The 20,504-nt window shown below is 55.8% G+C and overlaps 1 protein-coding gene and 1 non-coding gene across 2 annotated transcripts in view; one reads left to right on the plus strand and one right to left on the minus strand.

The window, feature by feature from the left end:
- LOC122383499 (ankyrin-3-like) overlaps positions 1 to 20,504 on the plus strand; it is a 247,678-nt gene that overhangs the window by 51,271 nt on the left and 175,903 nt on the right. Inside the window, exons 4-13 of the mRNA XM_043370002.1 lie at positions 832 to 995; positions 6,648 to 6,803; positions 7,254 to 7,382; positions 12,808 to 13,005; positions 13,740 to 13,866; positions 14,230 to 14,399; positions 14,817 to 15,014; positions 15,544 to 15,690; positions 19,459 to 19,608; positions 19,943 to 20,083. Coding sequence (XP_043225937.1) covers positions 832 to 995; positions 6,648 to 6,803; positions 7,254 to 7,382; positions 12,808 to 13,005; positions 13,740 to 13,866; positions 14,230 to 14,399; positions 14,817 to 15,014; positions 15,544 to 15,690; positions 19,459 to 19,608; positions 19,943 to 20,083 — 1,580 coding nt within the window. The remainder of the gene's footprint in view (positions 1 to 831; positions 996 to 6,647; positions 6,804 to 7,253; positions 7,383 to 12,807; positions 13,006 to 13,739; positions 13,867 to 14,229; positions 14,400 to 14,816; positions 15,015 to 15,543; positions 15,691 to 19,458; positions 19,609 to 19,942; positions 20,084 to 20,504) is intronic.
- Positions 15,985 to 16,057, minus strand: Trnar-ccg. Its single transcript has one exon. It is a non-coding gene; the product is annotated as a tRNA-Arg (tRNA).

Here is a 20,504-nt window from a genome sequence, read left to right on the forward strand (position 1 = left end):
AACCTGTTTTTTATTACTACGGTACAGAGGGAGGGGTTTAGGTGAAGGTTCGCCATGGTTTGTGGGACAGCGGGGACTGGGGAGGTCGGGTGCGTCACTGCCGGTGCCCAGTCGGTTTATTTTGATTGACGCCGCGGTCATTTGGCAAATGACGCGCTTGGCCCGGGTCAGGGGACATCGTTACTTGCAGCGAGGACCTCGTGACTTGCAGCAAGGACGTCGTGACTTGCAGCGAGGAATGGGAGGGATTTAGAGGGACATGGGGGCGAATAGAGGGAGCGACGAATAGTTAGGACGCGTCACTGACAAGTGACGCCCTACTCCATGTTCTGTTAGGTTATCCTGTCATGTGATCAGTGACGTAGACGGAGTGGGCGGAGTATCGTGTTTTCTGAAGATGTCTGATTGATGGACCTCCCCTGGGTGAGCCGAACCCGCCAAGACCCCTTTGAGGCCATGTTTGTTAGTGTCGCTTGGTGCACTTCACGTGATGTTGCTATGAGAGGCGGGCGAGCCAACGGACGCGCAGTCGAAGCGTGATGCTGGAAGGATGCAGATGGCTGCCAAGGTGAATCGGGATAAAAAAGACAGCTTACCTTATATGAAGCTGTCACAAAAATATATTACGGTTGGGTCGAAATTTTTCCTCCCTCTTTTGTGCGCCTTATTCCCCTTCTGTCCGTTTGACTACTCCCCCCCCCCCCGTCTTCAGCCGGTTAGGAGTGGATAGTCCGTATGACTCCCCTCCCCTTCCCCTGTTTCCAGCTGGGAGGAGAAAGGCCGTCTGACTCCTCTCCCGCCCCTGTGTGACTCTCCATTCGCCTTTTTCAGCCGGCCAGGAGGAGATTGTCCGTCTGCTGGTGCAGGCGGGCGCCAACGTGAACGCCCAGAGTCAGAATGGCTTCACGCCGCTGTACATGGCGGCTCAGGAGAACCACGACGCCGTGGTGCGGTACCTGCTGGCCAACGGAGCCAACCAGAGCATCGCCACAGAGGTGAGACAGACACTGAGACAGACACTGAGACACTGAGACAGCGAGACAGTACACTGGCCAACGGAGCCAACCAGAGCATCGCCACGGAGGTGAGACTACGAGACACTGAGACACTGAGACAGTGAGACAGCACACTGGCCAACGGCGCCAACTGCAGAGCATCGCCGAGGAGGTGAGGCATTGAGACAAACACTGACACACTGAGACACTGACTGAGACACTGAGACACTGAGACTCTTATAAGCACGTGAGCGAAAAGCACGGACATTCAGATGAAAAACTTCGAGACGAAGGGTTACAGTCGGTAGGAGTCGAACACAACTCACATACGAATGCACTGTGCGGTCATTGGCAAACACACGACCATCCGTGTTTCACAGAAGGCCGAAGCATGGCAGTACTAAAACTCAGCTTTTGTGCGCCCGTAGGCATCAGTTTCATTTTCCTGTCGCTTTCTCTGCGCGTCTCGCCACCCCTGCGTCGTTTGTTTTCCACTAGAGTCGGACCTAACGGGAGATTTCCCTGGAGGCTGGAACAGCGACGGTCTTTCCCCAGTGGAGGTATTCGCGCCCTCTCCCCAATGGAACTATCCCAGCCCTCTCACCAGAGCAGGTATTTGATGGTACGGCCGTGCGGACCTTATCGTGTATGCAGCTCCTGTCTGGTAGCTCCGCTGTCGCATTTGGCAGCCGTGTCGGAGTGCCAAACGGTGCTGCCAGATGAGGTAATGGGGCAGGGAGGCGGTGGTGGCGGGCTGGAGAACAAATAAACCGGCCGACGCTGCAGATAGTTCCGCCGGGGGGGGGGAGGTGGGGGTAGTGCAAGGACAGCGCTCTGCACGTATTGAGGTGTGTGGTCGAACTGCCCATGACAGCCGTTGGTAGGAGACGCTCCTGACCCGCCCCAGGAATGAATTGGTGGCCCAGTATCGCAAGAAATAATACCAGTGTTATCGCTCTCAAACTTCACCCAAAATCCCCTCTCTTAACACGACACTAGTGTCGCGCATTTCCTAGTGCTTGTTTATCCTCCCCGGTCTCTTATCTCTCGTCCCATTTCCCTCATTAGCGTCTCATTATTCCCGTCTATCCCCCATTTTCCTCGCTCCACGTGCCCTGATTGCCGTCGGTCGCGGACCACAATCGATGTGCATCGCCATGCTGCCCCGCTCTGACCAATCTGAGCAGTTCCCTCCGGGGAGGACAGAGCAACGGCCTGGCGAGAGAGGAGAGAGGCAGATGGCAGGGAGAGCAGGGAGTGGGGCAGCACTGACTGGGTTGTTGTGGATTTTCCGTAGTCCTGGATAAGTTAGCTTTCATCTTATATGCTCGACTGCCTGCAAACTGTAATCAATCCCTGTCCAGCTTCCTGTCCCGAACTTCCGAGGTAATCGGGATGTGCTCTATGTAGATCAGCACTGCTCTCTGGCCTTCTTCTCTCTCTCCGTCTCTCTCTCTCTCGCTCTCTCTCCCCCCTCTCTCTCTCTCTCTGTCTCTCTCTCTCTGTCTCTCTCTCTCTCCTCTCTCTCTCTCTCTTTCTCTCTCTCTCTCTCTCTCTCTCCTCTCTCCTCTCTCTCTCGCTCTCCTCTCTCTCTCTCTCTCTCTCTCCTCCCCGCCCAGCCCCCCTCATCAGTGCCAGAGCACACACTCGAGGCGCTCGTCTTGGGGCGGTCATCTCCGCCACTGCCACTGCCGCCGGCCAGCGCCAATACAGACCCGGGTCAATACAGACCCGGCGGCTGCTGGGGCAACCGCGGCCCTGTGTGGCCTGTGAGGAGGATTTGTGAAGAGTTACCTTGGATAGGAATGTCACCAGTCTCGCATAGCCCTCGGAGGTATCATTGAAAGGACAGACTGACTGCCGGGCGGCGCGTTTCAGCCCCAGTCACTGCCCCCGCCCCAGACTCTGTGTTCTGCCGAGGTTGGCTGTTTATCGGCCGCCGACGGACAGGCCTGTGACGGCCCTTTGACGGACGTGACGGACGTGACGGACGTGACGGCCGTGATCCGTCACGTACCGTACGCTCGACCCGGCGACTGTTTGCGCCCGCCGTGTGTGCTGATAGTGAGTCAGGGTCTGCGTCTGGCGCTGATCTTTCTGACGTCAGGGAAAAGGCAAACGGCTGAACACCGTACATTCACGTAGCTCTATCAATCCATTGTTTCAGAATGAGACAGCTATTGAAAACAAGAGGCCTTTGCATATCCTTATTCTCTATAGGCACCAGTGCTTCCACTGTCCTAGCGTCAAGCCATTCATTCACCAACTAAAACATCTCAAGAACCGCGTTCGTTCCATCGCGCACGTCATCACTTCACGGTCCGACTCAGATCACGTAGCGTAGATCACGTAGCTAGCTGCTCTATCCCGTATCCGTCGGTCCGGAGTACTGTACCATCCGGACGGACTGGCTCCACGGATGGCTGTCGTTACCCGATGCTGCAGACTTCCCGGCCCGCTGGAGAGACCCCGGCACAGAACCGTTCTCTTGGAATGGACCACCACCCACCCAGCGCCGTCGGTACCGGCACTTGGTCTGATTGGATGTGGGCGGAACTGACCGCCTGTATTACCGCCGCCATGTTACCACCGCAGTGTTACCGCCGCCTCTGGTAACAAAGTCTGACAGGGTGTGACTTGGTGTCCGCTGCTGATACTGCCGCCGTTACCTCCGCTGTTAGCCTGGACACGGTGTTTGACTTGTTGTCCGCCTCTGGCTAAATGACCGTCACTGTTCCGCCTCTGGCTACACGGAGCGATTGTGTCCCTGATTGCGGCCGACCGGCCATACAGCCGACGAGAGCTGACCGGAACGGTGGTGATTGAGGGGAATGGGGAAGGATGGAGACACGAGCCTGGACCAGGGGCGTGACACTGTGTGCGCCGACACGGGAAACTTATAACAGTTTGCATCTGTGAACGAAATTTAATTGGGCAGGAGATACGGAGCGTGTGGGCCCCTGAGTAAAGCGCTCATCTCCCATGTGCGCTGCATAATTGGCTCATAAATCATGGTGGCGCACACATGACTAAAATAGCCACAGTTTTATGAACCCAGTTGATATTACCATAAGATTCTCTGAAACACACATCACGAGAGGCCTTTCACGGCTGCTATTTTAGCGTGCAGCACGAGGTGTCGGGTCACGGACAGTCCCTGGTAACAGAGACCACACCTGGGCGTTACCGGGCGGGGCGGGGCGGTTAATAATTCAGCAGCAGCAGCACCGCCCACCGCCCGGTGGTTTAGCGCTGGTAGCGCGACCTTTGAGCTCCGGGGTGACCTGGACCTCTGACCTCCGGGGTGACCTGGGCCGCGCGACCTCTGACATCCGGGGTGACCGGGGCCGCGCGACCTCCGACCTCCGGGGTGACCTGGGCCTCGTGAACTGGGCCTGAGGAGTTGGGACTTTGATCCCCGCTATTGGCGCCGATCAAATGGGTCAAAACCAACACTCCATTTTTGGCTCACAACCCAATATTATTCCCAGAACGGTCCCAGAATGTGCAGCTCTGAACCGTCGCCTTCTGCCGTCTGAGTCGTTTCCAGGCGGAGCCATGCCGTACCATTTACCGTGGACATCCATTTGTCAGCAGTTGGTACAATTCAGAGCGGCTTTGTCAGAAATTCCATCAGCGCCACGACCGCCCTGACCAGCCAGCATACATAGGATCATCATCAGGATCTCACGGAGCTAACAGGGCGGGAATTGGATGGCCCGGAGAAGCGACCGGGAAATAGGTGACCGGTCACGGCGGAATCATTCCAAACGAAATTACCTACCTGGCAGGCTTGATGTTTCTTCTCTCGTTTTGCTCATCCGGCAGTTACACTTCATGCTCGATGACCACTTTACTTGCGACAACGAAAATTGGCCGGTTTTCACAGATGGCATCGGCAGAAAGTTCCATTTACCGTAGATTACCGAAGCAATAGACGACTTATAAAGTTCCCGATAGATGGCAGCAGGGGTCGGCGCCTGGAAGCATACTGTGCCGCAAGACAACGCACTCTCAGACAGCGTAATACGGGCGAGTGGAATGATGAGCCAGGATAGAGAATAAATAAGAATGGTCTAGTGAATGTAGATTGTGGACAAATGGTTTTGGTAACATTCTGACAATATTTGACACGTTCGGCTGTCGTCTACAGAGGACTTTCCTGTGTCTCCCATGTGTCTAGGGTTGAAACCTCAGCGTTATCGCTCCTTCTGGTGGTCGATCCGCCCTCTAAATTATGCATTAGTGTCGCTGTCACCCGTTCGATAAGGTCCGGACATCAAAGCCGCCGCTGCCGGCCGGTGAGCTGTGTTCGAGACTGTACGGGCTGTCTGGGCAGCACTGTCGGAGACTGTACGGGGCGTGGTCGGTCGATGGGTTCCGTCCGGCCGGGACCGTTTATAGGGGGGGGGGGGGGGGGCACTGCTGGCACTGCTGGCCCGGCCGAGACATGCCGAGACGTACTGAGGCAGGGTGTAGGTAGGGTTAGGTGTACTGAGGCAGGTCCTGAGACTACCCATGGATATCTCTACATAGTAAAGGTAATTCCTCGAAATCGCGACACGGAAAAGACATTTCATCTGGAGGAATGACAACACAGCGAGACTCAAATGTTGACCCAGGGCGTGAATGCTTAGTGAGTTAACACTCATATGAGCATGAAACAGAAACGACTGAATATTAAAAAAGACGGATAGGACTTTCCTCTGGCCTCTCAAACCAGACGACCTTTGCAGGGTGAGGGGACGTTTCGGTCGCCGCGCTGCATGTATAGCGGGGGCGCAGCTGCCGTCGGCTCCGTCTGCCGTTTTATGCCGCCGAGGTAATGTGATATCCTGATGGCTTCCTCAGACGGCCGGGCGCCGCGGACGGACAATTTATATTAATGGCCGTACGGGACTGCTGTGTGCCGTCCAATCATCGAGCATGGAACTCTGGGCCAGTGACGTCACCGGTAGCTGACAGTGACGTCACGGGAAGCTGCTAGTGATGTCACACTGGTCAGATTCATATGGAGTCTTTGGTCAGAAGGAAAGGAAAGGTTGCTCAGGAGCTTGAAATATGTGAAAAGACATTGAGAGATTCATTGTGTCCGTTGTCCGCATACCAAGCGCACTAAGCAGTAAGCATAAAAACGCCTATAGAAACGCCGCCATCACTTATCAGCTGACAGAGCGGGAGGGTGATGTTAACCCCTCACAGGGGAGGGAGGGGGAGGGGACACCTGTGTGTCGCCACCCTCACCACCTGTGTCAGTGGGGAGGGAGGGGAAGGGGTGAACGGGAGGATAGGACGGCCTTGGGGCCGGCCGGATACAGGCCGATACACACATGCGTTAATGATCAGCGACACACATCGGTGCGCTGACCAACCAGGGCTTAGCCGCTTGCACATTAGCATTTCAAAATACACAGGCATTGTTTTTCATGCGCGTTTTCTAGTGTGCTTAAAGGTTAAAGCGATACAGCTGCTCTTGAAATCGTCTTCAACTTGATGCATCATTTCATGCATGTATGACTTGTCACGGCCTACCGACGGTGACACGTCGTGACCCGTGAGTACGAACCTTACCCCCGTCTGACCTCCCCTCTATCTCCGGGCGGTGACCTGCCCGAACCCCCGTCTGACCTCCCTGCCTCTGCTCTTCCCCAGGACGGGTTCACGCCACTGGCCGTGGCGCTCCAGCAGGGCCACGATAAGGTGGTGGCTGTCCTGCTCGAGAACGACACGCGCGGGAAGGTTCGGCTGCCGGCGCTGCACATTGCCGCCAAAAAGGACGACTGCAAGTCGGCCGTTCTACTGCTGCAGGTCCGTCCCGTCCCGGGTGAACGGCCACTCCAGGTCGTAGGAGGGTCGGCGACATCGGCGAGATTATTGAACGGGCGGGGGTGAAGTGATATTCGGAGTACAAATGGAATCATAGCATGGAGGAAGGAGGATTTTTTTTCAAGCTGCTATAGCTCTTGGAGTTATTACACTGTGGTGGCATACATACACCTACTCTAATAAAGGCATCGCTGTTATCAAACAAAAAGGCATCGCTGTTATGTTAAAAAGGCTGTTAAGGAACCGACTAAGGAACCGCTGTTAAAAAGGTATCGCTGTTATGTTATTATCATATCAGGCTGACTTTAATGATATAGCATGGCCTCCTGTCTGCATCTTTCAAACGTAATCGAATGACCACTGGCAACTTCACCTCTGATTTAACCCTGGCCAATGCGACCCTGACCTTTCCCCTGTGACCTGTCTCCGCAGAACGACCACAAGTCGGACGTGACGAGTAAGTCTGGTTTCACGCCGCTGCACATCGCGGCGCACTACGGCAACCAGAACATCGCCTCTCTGCTGCTTGACAAGGGCGCGGACATCAACTACATGGCCAAGGTGGGTAGGGTGGGGACTGGGAGGGGCATGTATGGTGTAGAGGGGCGCGGACATCAACTACATGGCCAAGGTGGGTATGGTGGGGGACTGGGAGGGGGATGTATGGTGTAGAGGGGCGCGGACATCAACTACATGGCCAAGGTGGGTAGGGTGGGGACTGGGAGGGGCATGTATGGTGTAGAGGGGCGCGGACATCAACTACATGGCCAAGGTGGGTATGGTGGGGGACTGGGAGGGGGTGTATGGTGTAGAGGGGCGCAGACATCAACATGGCCAAGGTGGGTAGGGTGGGGACTGGGAGGGGCATGTATGGTGTAGAGGGGCGCGGACATCAACTACATGGCCAAGGTGGGTAGGGTGGGGACTGGGAGGGGGGTGTATGGTGTAGAGGGGCGCGGACATCAACTACATGGCCAAGGTGGGTATGGTGGGGGACTGGGAGGGGGTGTATGGTGTAGAGGGGCGCGGACATCAACTACATGGCCAAGGTGGGTAGGGTGGGGGACTGGGAGGGGGATGTATGGTGTAGAGGGGCGCGGACATCAACTACATGGCCAAGGTGGGTAGGGTGGGGACTGGGAGGGGGGTGTATGGTGTAGAGGGGCGCGGACATCAACTACATGGCCAAGGTGGGTATGGTGGGGGACTGGGAGGGGGATGTATGGTGTAGAGGGGCGCGGACATCAACTACATGGCCAAGGTGGGTAGGGTGGGGGACTGGGAGGGGGATGTATGGTGTAGAGGGGCGCGGACATCAACTACATGGCCAAGGTGGGTAGGGTGGGGGACTGGGAGGGGGATGTATGGTGTAGAGGGGCGCGGACATCAAATACATGGCCAAGGTGGGTAGGGTGGGGGACTGGGAGGGGGATGTATGGTGTAGAGGGGCGCGGACATCAACTACATGGCCAAGGTGGGTAGGGTGGGGGACTGGGAGGGGGATGTATGGTGTAGAGGGGCGCGGACATCAACTACATGGCCAAGGTGGGTAGGGTGGGGACTGGGAGGGGGATGTATGGTGTAGAGGGGCGCGGACATCAACTACATGGCCAAGGTGGGTATGGTGGGGGACTGGGAGGGGGATGTATGGTGTAGAGGGGCGCGGACATCAAATACATGGCCAAGGTGGGTAGGGTGGGGGACTGGGAGGGGGATGTATGGTGTAGAGGGGCGCGGACATCAACTACATGGCCAAGGTGGGTATGATGGGGGAATGAAGGGGGATGTATGGTGTAGAGGGGCGCGGACATCAACTACATGGCCAAGGTGGGTATGGTGGGGGACTGGGAGGGGGATGTATGGTGTAGAGGGGCGCGGACATCAACTACATGGCCAAGGTGGGTATGGTGGGGGACTGGGAGGGGGATGTATGGTGTAGAGGGGCGCGGACATCAACTACATGGCCAAGGTGGGTATGGTGGGGGACTGGGAGGGGGATGTATGGTGTAGAGGGGCGCGGACATCAACATGGCCAAGGTGGGTATGGTGGGGGAATTAGAGGGGGATGTATGGTGTAGAGGGGCGCGGACATCAACTACATAGCCAAGGTGGGTAGGGTGGGGACTGGGAGGGGGATGTATGGTGTAGAGGGGCGCGGACATCAACTACATGGCCAAGGTGGGTATGGTGGGGGACTGGGAGGGGGATGTATGGTGTAGAGGGGCGCGGACATCAACTACATGGCCAAGGTGGGTAGGGTGGGGACTGGGAGGGGGATGTATGGGTAGAGGGCGCAGACATCAACTACATGGCCAAGGTGGGTAGGGTGGGGACTGGGAGGGGGATGTATGGTGTAGAGGGGCGCGGACATCAACTACATGGCCAAGGTGGGTATGGTGGGGAATGAGAGGGGGATGTATGGTGTAGAGGGGCGCGGACATCAACTACATGGCCAAGGTGGGTAGGGTGGGGACTGGGAGGGGGATGTATGGTGTAGAGGGGCGCGGACATCAACTACATGGCCAAGGTGGGTAGGGTGGGGACTGGGAGGGGGATATATGGTGTAGAGGGGCGCAGACATCAACATGGCCAAGGTGGGTAGGGTGGGGGACTGGGAGGGGGATGTATGGTGTAGAGGGGCGCGGACATCAACTACATGGCCAAGGTGGGTAGGGTGGGGGAATGAGAGGGGGATGTATGGTGTAGAGGGGCGCGGACATCAACTACATGGCCAAGGTGGGTAGGGTGGGGGACTGGGAGGGGGATGTATGGTGTAGAGGGGCGCGGACATCAACTACATGGCCAAGGTGGGTATGGTGGGGAATGAGAGGGATGCATGGTGTAGAGGGGCGCGGACATCAACTACATGGCCAAGGTGGGTAGGGTGGGGACTGGGAGGGGGATGTATGGTGTAGAGGGGCGCAGACATCAACATGGCCAAGGTGGGTAGGGTGGGGGACTGGGAGGGGATGTATGGTGTAGAGGGGCGCGGACATCAACTACATGGCCAAGGTGGGTAGGGTGGGGGAATGAGAGGGGGATGTATGGTGTAGAGGGGCGCGGACATCAACTACATGGCCAAGGTGGGTACGGTGGGGGAGTGAGAGGGGGAAGTATGGTGTAGAGGGGCGCGGACATCAACTACATGGCCAAGGTGGGTAGGGTGGGGGACTGGGAGGGGGATGTATGGTGTAGAGGGGCGCGGACATCAACTACATGGCCAAGGTGGGTATGGTGGGGGAATGAGAGGGGGTGTATGGTGTAGAGGGGCGCAGACATCAACTACATGGCCAAGGTGGGTATGGTGGGGGACTGGGAGGGGGATGTATGGTGTAGAGGGGCGCGGACATCAACTACATGGCCAAGGTGGGTAGGGTGGGGGACTGGGAGGGGGATGTATGGTGTAGAGGGGCGCGGACATCAACTACATGGCCAAGGTGGGTAGGGTGGGGGACTGGGAGGGGGATGTATGGGCGCGGACATCAACTACATGGCCAAGGTGGGTAGGGTGGGGGAATGAGAGGGGGATATGGTGTAGAGGGGCGCAGACATCAACTACATGGCCAAGGTGGGTATGGTGGGGGACTGGGAGGGGGATGTATGGTGTAGAGGGGCGCGGACATAAACTACATGGCCAAGGTGGGTAGGGTGGGGGACTGGGAGGGGGATGTATGGGCGCGACATCAACTACATGGCCAAGGTGGGTAGGGTGGGGGAATGAGAGGGGGATATGGTGTAGAGGGGCGCAGACATCAACTACATGGCCAAGGTGGGTATGGTGGGGGACTGGGAGGGGATGTATGGTGTAGAGGGGCGCGGACATCAACTACATGGCCAAGGTGGGTAGGGTGGGGGACTGGGAGGGGGGTGTATGGTGTAGAGGGGCGCGGACATCAACATGGCCAAGGTGGGTAGGGTGGGGGACTGGGAGGGGGATGTATGGGCGCGGACATCAACTACATGGCCAAGGTGGGTATGGTGGGGGAATGAGAGGGGGATATGGTGTAGAGGGGCGCAGACATCAACTACATGGCCAAGGTGGGTATGGTGGGGGACTGGGAGGGGGATGTATGGTGTAGAGGGGCGCGGACATCAACTACATGGCCAAGGTGGGTAGGGTGGGGGACTGGGAGGGGGGTGTATGGTGTAGAGGGGCGCGGACATCAACATGGCCAAGGTGGGTATGGTGGGGGACTGGGAGGGGGATGTATGGGCGCGGACATCAACTACATGGCCAAGGTGGGTATGGTGGGGGAATGAGAGGGGGATATGGTGTAGAGGGGCGCAGACATCAACTACATGGCCAAGGTGGGTAGGGTGGGGAACTGGGAGGGGATGTATGGGCGCGGACATCAACTACATGGCCAAGGTGGGTATGGTGGGGGACTGGGAGGGGGATGTATGGTGTAGAGGGGCGCGGGCATCAACTACATGGCCAAGGTGGGTATGGTGGGGGACTGGGAGGGGATGTATGGTGTAGAGGGGCGCAGACATCAACTATATGGCCAAGGTGGGTATGGTGGGGGAATGAGAGGGGGATATGGTGTAGAGGGGCGCGGACATCAACTACATGGCCAAGGTGGGTATGGTGGGGGACTGGGAGGGACTATGGGCCGCGGGACTGGGAGGGCACAGCGCGGAGTCTTCATATGTGTGATGCATATAGGGCAGGGTCAGATGATACGGGGAAGGGCTGTGAAACCGACGGTGGCTGGGTCACAAAACTGTATCGGTCTTGTCAAACGGTTCTACCCCATGTAACCGCTGTCGTCTCCCTGTCGTCTAATGATCTGTCTCTCTGTAACTGTGACTGCTTAGGTCGGTTCATCCTGTTGTAACTGCGGCCCGGCTGAATGACCCATCCCGTTGTAACTTTTGTCGTCTCGGTCCGGTCGGAAGGTCTCCCCATTGTAGATATTACCGTCTCGGCTCGGTCTGATGGTTTATCCTATCGTAACCCTGGCCGTCTCGGCAGTCGCACTATGTATCCATACTATTCCCAGCAGTGTGGCTGCGTTGTGTTTCGGCTATTGCTCCCAGTACCGCTGTGTGGCTGCGCTGTATCGTCCAGCATTCGTAGCAGACCCCGGACGCGCTGGGTGTTGTCCAGCACTCCTAGCAGAGCCCCGGCCGGCCTTGGCGGCCAGTCAGATACCGTTCTGTCTCCATTAGATGGTCAGGGCGGCACGACGCTGATGAGCGGCGGTGGGGTGGTTGGTGTGTGGTGGTGGTGGGAGGGGGGGGGGTGAAATTATGGGGTGCTAAGTGATGAGAAGTGAGTGGTGACTGGGGTTGTTTGTGAATCTAGAGGCAACTCACCAGGCACTGGAGGGGTTGTTGATGGGCTAGGAAGTGTATTATTGGTATCGTTTGCCTCGTTAGTGTGTAAGGCTGTGGCAGGCATGAATACCTCATAACATTTGTTCGTGCTATTTGGTCGACTTCAGGACCGTCCCTGCTGGATCAGTTGACTTATCGAGTCGCTCTTACGACTTTACAAGTTGTTCCAATTACCCTAATTGCTGAGTTGCGTGCATGAATCGCTTACGGCGTATGTGTACAATGATGTTCATTAGCGGAGTCTCATTACGCTATATCACCGTATCGGGGGTTACATCTGGAACAGAACACGCCGGTTTGTTTGATGGTGCAGCGGCCGATCAATCTCACCCCGGGTCGATGTCAGCTTTATCCACCTTTGGTCGATGGAAGCTGTAATACGTGCAACGAAATAAGCATGTTTTTCATACAGTTTTATGTTTGTTTGTATTTAGAAGTCAAATTGTTGTTTCGTGTCTGTATTGTGGTGCATATGACAGCTGTCTCCATCTGTCATGTCATGTCGCAGCATGTGATCTGTCTCATTGTCAAGCAACCTAAGCTCTCCCTCCCCAATCCCCATGTCGTTTCGAACACAACCTGCCCCCTTAGTGTCCGTTTCTCAGCACCCCTGACCTGACCCCCTCTGCTCCGTGTTTGTTTTCAGCACCACATCACGCCGTTGCACGTGGCCGCCAAGTGGGGGAAGGCCAATATGGTGACGCTGCTCTGTGAGCGCGGCGCCAACCAGGAGGCCAAGACGCGCGACGGCCTCACGCCGCTGCACTGCGGCGCGCGCAGCGGACACGAGAACGTCGTCGACCTGCTGCTCGAAAAGGGCGCCTTCATATCGGCCAAAACCAAGGTGAAAAGAGCTGAGCTGACCAGGGAGGATTGAGTGACTAATTGAGTTTATGTAGAGCTGACTGAGGGTAGCCCGTCCGAGGTCAGATGAAAATGCTGATTGCTGATTGTTACTTTGTTTGCCGTCGCTCATTTGGACCTTAGAAAAGGTCAGGTAGCACGATGTTGTGTAACTTGTTTTTCTGCCGAAACATTGTAAACCGTTGCTCGTTCGATTTTTTTTTCCGGCGTTATCCAAAGCGTTGGGTTATTAAACGATCTTTCTGTTCGAACGGGGTTTTCCCGCCGAATCAGCACTGCAATTGATTGTCACCTTCAGAGCTCGGACACCCTAATTTCGAGCTTGGGGTTGGGTTTATTTGGATAGGTCACCTTCAGAGCTCGAACACCCCTATTTCGAGCTTAGAGCTGGGTTTAATTGGAGAGGAGAGGAAAACATCTGGGAGAAATCGCTTACTTTTAGTTCGCTGTCAATCTGTGATCGCTTTTTGTCCCTTTTATGCTCCACGCGATGAGTATAATACCGGTATATTGACCTACTGCGCCCTGTCTGACCGTCCTCTGTCCGTGTTTCCCTCATTACAGCGGCCTGACGCCGTTGCACATGGCTGTGGGCGCACTCTGACTATTCTAACTGCCCGTGTTTCCCTCATTACAGAACGGTTTCACCCCGCTGCACATGGCTGTGTACTCGCCCTGACTGACCGTCCTCTTTCCGTCTGTTTTTCTCCCCAGAACGGTCTCACGCCGCTGCACATGGCGGCCCAGGGCGACCACGTGGACGCCGCCCGGATACTGTTCTACCACAAGGCGCCGGTCGATGACGTCACCGTCGACTACCTGACCGCCCTGCACGTGGCCGGTACGGAGAGAGTGGGGAAAGCCGAGGGAGGAGTGGGGATAGGGACTGTCTTTGGAATAATTGGGCGACCATTTTTTTCATTTTGAACAGACAAGAATGATTTGACAAGCAGGGGAACTCCATGTGAAACCTGACTGTACTGAGTCATGCCATGAGTGACATCACCTAATGTACATACCTGCACGTTCACAGTTGGCAATATCTCAGCTTTCCACCTTCCCTGTGATGACCTATCTTCCTTGCCTCATCTCGCTGTAATCGTTTGTTGAATTGAATCTCTCCCATCTCGCTATAGCTTCAGTCACCATCTCTCCCTGTCTCTCCCAACACACCATAACCAACCTCCCCTTGTCTCTCCGTCAGCGCACTGCGGCCACGTGAAGGTGGCCAAGCTGCTGCTGGACCGTCACGCGGACGCCAACTCCCGGGCGCTGAACGGCTTCACGCCGCTCCACATCGCCTGCAAGAAGAACCGCATCGAGGTGGTGGAGCTGCTGCTGAAGTACGGCGCCAGCATCGAGGCCACCACCGAGGTCAGTCAGAGCGGAGGGTGTAAATAGGGGGACAGAGGTCACGTCTTAGAGGAGGGAGTGAAGGGTGGGGTGCTGAGGGGTCGGAACGGCGACGAGTGCGGTGCGGTGTTCTTACATAAGCAAGAGGCTTCTTCTTACGGAACGTGTGGCGTTGGGTTATTCGAGCTAAGTAAAGTTGAAACCGAAGTTGTGCCATTTGATAATTTTTCCCCTCCTGTTATACGAATTTCTGTTGCGTTTCTCTGTCTCCACTTTGGGCATTGCTGGTTAGTGGTTACCAAACATAAGTGATAAGTCATATGGCAGGTGACTCTGACTTCATGTTTTGTTGCTGCTGTGCTAACGCCTGTTCCCTCCCGTGCTATGTGCTGTGCGCCCGCGCAGTGTTTTCTAACACCCGTCCCCCTGCGTTTCCAGTCTGGCCTGACACCGCTACACGTGGCCTCGTTCATGGGCTGCATGAACATCGTCATCTACCTGCTGCAACACGACGCTAAGCCCAACCACGCCACGGTGCGGGGGGAGACGCCGCTGCACCTGGCGGCCCGCGCCAACCAGGCTGATATCATCCGCATCCTGCTCAGGAACAGGGCAGAGGTGGACGCCCGGGCCAGGGTGAGAAGACAGGGAGGGATGGAGGCAGGGGAGGGACATCCTGCTCAGGAACCGGGCAGAGGTGGACGCCAGAGCCAGGGTGAGAGGGGGTAGAGGGAGGGAGCGAGATAGCCTGCTCAGGAACCGGGAAGAGGTGGACGCCAGAGCTAGGGTGAGAGGGGAGGGAGGGTACATCCTGCTCAGGAACCGGGCAGAGGTGGACGCCCGGGCCAGGGTGAGAGAGGGAGAGGGAGGGAGGGAGGGAGGGAGGGTACAGTCTGCTCAGGAACCGGGCCGAGGTGGACGCCTGGGCCAGGGTGAGAGAGGGAGAGAGGGATAGGGAAGTAGGGAGGGGAGATTGAGGATGAGAGGGGAGCCAGGCCTTCTTTCTAATCCTTGTTTCAGACGTTTGACTAATATCTCGCTTATCTGGCCCTTGTTCATGATCCCTCCCTGGTCTGGGGCTATCAGACTCCCCCGCCCGTTTGAGCTTCTATCTGCCCCTGTCTGTCCCCTATCTGACCCCTGTCCCTGTGGCTGTGTCCCACAGGAGCAGCAGACGCCGCTGCACATCGCCGCCCGTCTGGGTAACGCCGACATCGTGATGTTACTGCTGCAGCACGGCGCCGCGGTCGACTCGACCACCAAGGACCTGTACACGGCGCTACACATAGCCGCCAAGGAGGGCCAGGACGAGGTCAGCCACGTGCTCGGACTGGCCGACCAGCTGTGTCTGTACATCAGTAACGGCTACCTGGCCGACAGAATGAGGCACAGGCTGTGTGAGCTGGTGGCGGCCGCCGGCGGGGGGCAGGGGGACGCGAGGCTGGTGGATGGGGAGGTTTAGTTATCGGGTGGGAGGGTAGTGGTATTTATAAGACCTTTGCATCCCTGTCCTAAGAATATGCTGAGTAATCTGGGGAGGCTTTTCATAATCGTTCTTGGCTTCTCAAGTCAAAACTACTGTGACCTGTATCGAAAGAAAACGTTTCGACCCTGGCAGGACTCGAACCTGCAATCTTCGGATCCGGAATCCGACGCCTTATCCATTAGGCCACAGGGCCCATTGGGCGGATGGGCCTCGGGAGCGGTTCTGACCCGAGCGTGGCCGTGCGGTGTGATCCATATCATGTCAGACTGGGGGGGGGGGGGGATGTGATGTGGCAGGGAGGACTGTTTCGTGGATTCGGGTCAGTGGTGAGAGCACGCGTTCCGGTTACAACAGTCCAGGTTCGAAGCGCGACGGGCGCTTGACATTTATGGGCCTCCTGACAGGTATGGCCGCGGTTGGTGGCAGGCCGTAGCCAGGCGAAGTCAGTGAGGGGACCGGCCGTGCGCGGCTATGTGCGCACGTTAAGCTTTGGACTCTAAATTCTGCCATATAGAATTGGAATTGCGCGATCGGAGGGTAGAGGGCAGGGTCACCGCAACAAGCTTCGCTTAGCAGTGGCTCTGTCCTTGTGAATCCTTCCCATCAAAAGGTTCGAACTAAATTTATAAAAAAGCGCATCTGCCACATGGCAATCGTTCAGTAGCTTACATAAAATCCAGCAGCGTAACGAGCCAGGCTGGGCGAGGGCGAGGAAACGGGCACTCGCCCCCCGTAAAGACCAACAGATATCACTCAAACGTAGCTAATGGATAATTGATCAACACTTACAGATGACACAACCATGCTTCCTGTCTCGCGTATGGCGAGTTCCCTGTGACTTCTTTATGGCATGGCTATTTGATACGATTCACTGTAAATGGCAACTATTGGTTGTTAAATCGATGACTATTCTCCAATGGACTTATCTCCGGGAGGACAATTATCGGCAAAGTTCATTATTTCGGGCGGTGGACGCTTAGTGATGACTGCTCTCGCGACAAACCAGTGCCTTACGTGAGGCAGTGCTCTATAACGTGCCAATCGATTTGCCCTGTGATATTACTTCGGAAATCCGATAAGCCGAATACGGCCGTCCTATTACCGGCTTGGCCATGATTGCAGCCTTCGAGACAGCTTAAGTGAAAGGCCCTCACCCCTCATTCTCTCTCTGTTTGTCAGCAAAGTCTAGTATGCTGCTCAAAAGGGGTTTGTACCAGATGAAATAGGCTCGGTGCGTCTTACTCTGTGCGTTTACGCTGTCCTATGGAACACTAAATCGTCTCGACCGCCTGGTATTATAGGGAAACACCTTCCTCATAAATAATGTGTGGGGACCTCTCGCGTTATCGTGCCCTGGGAGCAAACCATGGGGCTGCCGGCTGGGGTGTGTCTTCCCAAATTTTGAAAGAACCCTGGGACGGAGAAGGCCTTAGTAAGGGCCTTCCTCGAGGATCGCTTCTTCGTTCACCTGTATTTGAGGGCGCGGGGTGCCTGTGTGAGCACAGGCTGTGATAAACCGTATGACCAGTTGACCTGACGGGTGGCTAGCGACCATTGTATGGTAGATAGCTTGTTGTGGTTCCTTTGACCCTCCCGGGTTACCTAGTCCTGAATATCCTCCCTCCTTACCTACCTACCTCATGGGTAAAAGACGGGCTAAAGAGACGATTTCCAACTGGTCAATGATTCGGTGGTCCCCTGTCATGTGATTGTGCACCCTATCGTCTTTCCTCGTAAAGCGGCCGATCAGAGTCATTGTTGGTATGTGTGCAGTGTGTAGGTTTTGCCACAGTTTGGATTTATTTTGGGTTTTGTTATATGCAAGTCGTTTGATTATTATTTATTTCGCAGTGAGTTGATGTGGTGACGTCAGCAGCGGTCCTAGGCGTTTTGTTGATACCCTAAGCTAGTCAAATGGCTGTTTTGTTTTGTTTTGTTACGTTGTTAGTGAAAGTTTGGTTTCAAAGGCAAGTCAAAAGACCCGTTTTATGATGCGTTTTTTGTATCGCTACCAACTTCTTGGCCGTGCGATCCTATCAAGATGGCCGTAAATCGATACACTCGGTGATATTTATTTGCGGCACATTGCATTTATATTTTACTGATTTATGTTGAAGTCATCACACGCCTCCCAGATATGATTTGCCCCCTCTGACGTTGAGAGTATGTGAGCGCCATGTGTGGTCTGTAGCCGTCAGTAGGTATCACCTCTCGTCTTCCACTGCAGTGTGTGACGTATGTGCGGCCCTGTCCCAGTCAGTGCGTCGGATTGTTGTGTTCACAATACACCAGTGGGCCGCCACCTGTGCCTTTCTGCCACTGCCGCCGCCGCCCGCCGAAACTGCCGCCGCCTCTGCCATTACTTACCTAACGCTTCGGCTAAAAAACGACGCCGTCCAGCTTCGGCTATCATAGCGTAAACAGCTCACTGGCTTCTTATTGTTATATGTTTTCTCCATACTGAAAAACCAAATTCATCAATGAAAGAAATGAATATATTTTTTCACATCTAAAGCCAAGTCAGTAGTGCTAGAAGATATATTTTTACTAGTGCTAAGTGGGGGCCGTTTGAGCGGAATCTGCTGCGGCTCGGCGGGTCGCGGCAGTTGTGACGGCCAGCGGCAACGGCGGCAGAGGCGGCGCAGGGGGCGCCACGCCCTGGGCACTATTTTTAGCGCCGTGCGGCACTTCTGGCGCGCTGCCCGCCGGTGGCAGTGGCGCTCCCCCCCCCCCCTCAGGGCAGGTGGGAGCCCGGTCTGGGTCAACTGTTTACCGAGGGCCCAGGGCTGAGTCAGAAATTGTGGTCGTTTGTGCCACGGGTAGGAAGATTCCCCTGATGCTGCTGTGTCCGTGTGATAGGGGTGTCCCTGGACAGCTCAGGTGTACATGTGTGACCTCTATGTCGAAGTGTGTTTTTACCCGTGACATGTGTCCCATGTCGGCTCCGCTAAGTGGCCCGCTTTTCTCGGCCTAATGGCGGGGACGCTGTTGGCCATACGCCAAAGGGGCGAATGGGTGGTGATTCGTGGGTGGGAGGGTAAAATGTCATGCTTGAGGGCGTTGGGAGAGGGAGGGAGGGAGGGAGGGCGCGGGACTTGAAACCTATGTGATAGAAGGAAAGTGAGGGAGGTAGTAACGGCGTCAAACTTTGTTGTCCGGTGTAAAAGTTTATCCTATCGACGGGCATCGTATCATGAGAATAAGCAACAATGTTTGTAAACTTAGCTAAGGTCGAAGCGTGTATTGGCAGAAGTCGCCCTCCGTCATTCTGTTCCGCACCGTTCATTTCCCGCTCCCCCCGCTCCGTCAGGTTGCCCAGGTGCTGATGGAGCACGGCGCCTCTCTCTCGGTCCGTTCTGTGTAGTTCCGTGTTCAGTACTGTGTTCAGTTCCGTGTCGTTCGGTGCTCAGTTCCCGTTCGCTCTTCCGTCAGGTGGCCCAGGTGCTGATGGAGCACGTCGCCTCTCTCTCTCTCTCTCTCTCTCTCTCTCTCTCTCTCTCTCTCTCTCTCTCTCTCTCTCCCCGTTCCATGTTCAGTACTGTGTTTAGTGTAGTGCCGCTCCGTGCTCAGTTCCCGCTCCCCCCGCTCCGTCAGGTCGCCCAGGTGCTGATGGAGCACGGCGCCTCGCTCTCGGCGGTCACCAAGAAGGGCTTCACGCCGCTCCACCTGGCCGCCAAATACGGAAACATGCGCGTCGCCAAGACACTGCTGGCCAAGGACGCGCCCGTGGACGCCCAGGGCAAGGTGAGCTCACCAGAGGTCACAAACGGGGACCAAAGGCAAGGAGATCACCATAGTCAGATCGTCTAGCCTGGTGAGGACCGTCTGAGGCCTGGGGAGGTGCAGAATAACTGAAGGATCACCAGAGAGATTACTCGGGGTCGGTCTACCCGCAGTTCGTTGGTCAGTGTGGTCAGAGACAGGTGACCTGAGAAGTGAGAAGCTCACGAGGAGAAGGAGCGAACTGAGAAGTTCGTGGGTCATCGGGGGTCGCGTGTGTGCCTTGGTGGGAGGAAGTCGCCAGTCGTCGCCAGCTGAACGTGTTTCTTTTTCATTAAGTTACCCCTCTCCCCGTCAGAACGGCGTGACTCCGCTGCACGTGGCGGCCCACTACGACCACCAGAATGTGGCGCTGCTGCTGCTTGAGAAGGGGGCCTCCGTCAAGGCCACCGCCAAAAACGGCTACACGCCGCTGCACATCGCCGCCAAAAAGAATCAGGTATGGGTGGAAACTGGGGGAACCTGGTGTAGTTGGTGTGGTACTGCAGAACCGTGCCGATTGAATTGCAGCAGAGTTGACTCAGTCAAACATTAGAGAGATATTTACTTGCTGTGAGACCTCATCGTGGTTTTCATTTGGAAATTTTCCCTTGAATATCGCGTTATTGAGCTTTCTTCGTGACGTAGTAGAAAGCAAGGTGTGAAGGATGATTTTCAGAAGGTCTTTATGTGCAATCGGTTTGATCATGATAACTAGTTTACCATCATATTTCTTCTGAAATGAAACAGGCTTAACATTTAAAACTAACAACAGCTACTGACGGTGACTAGTGCTGAGATGAAGCTATGTCCGATGCCCCACGCTGTGCCCACACTGTCCATCTGCCTTCTGTGCCGCTTCGGTAATCCGTCAGCTCTAA

Source organism: Amphibalanus amphitrite, unplaced genomic scaffold (assembly GCF_019059575.1).
Source record: "Amphibalanus amphitrite isolate SeventyFive unplaced genomic scaffold, NRLGWU_Aamphi_draft 000165F_arrow, whole genome shotgun sequence".
NCBI classification, from domain to species: Eukaryota; Metazoa; Arthropoda; class Thecostraca; order Balanomorpha; family Balanidae; genus Amphibalanus; species Amphibalanus amphitrite.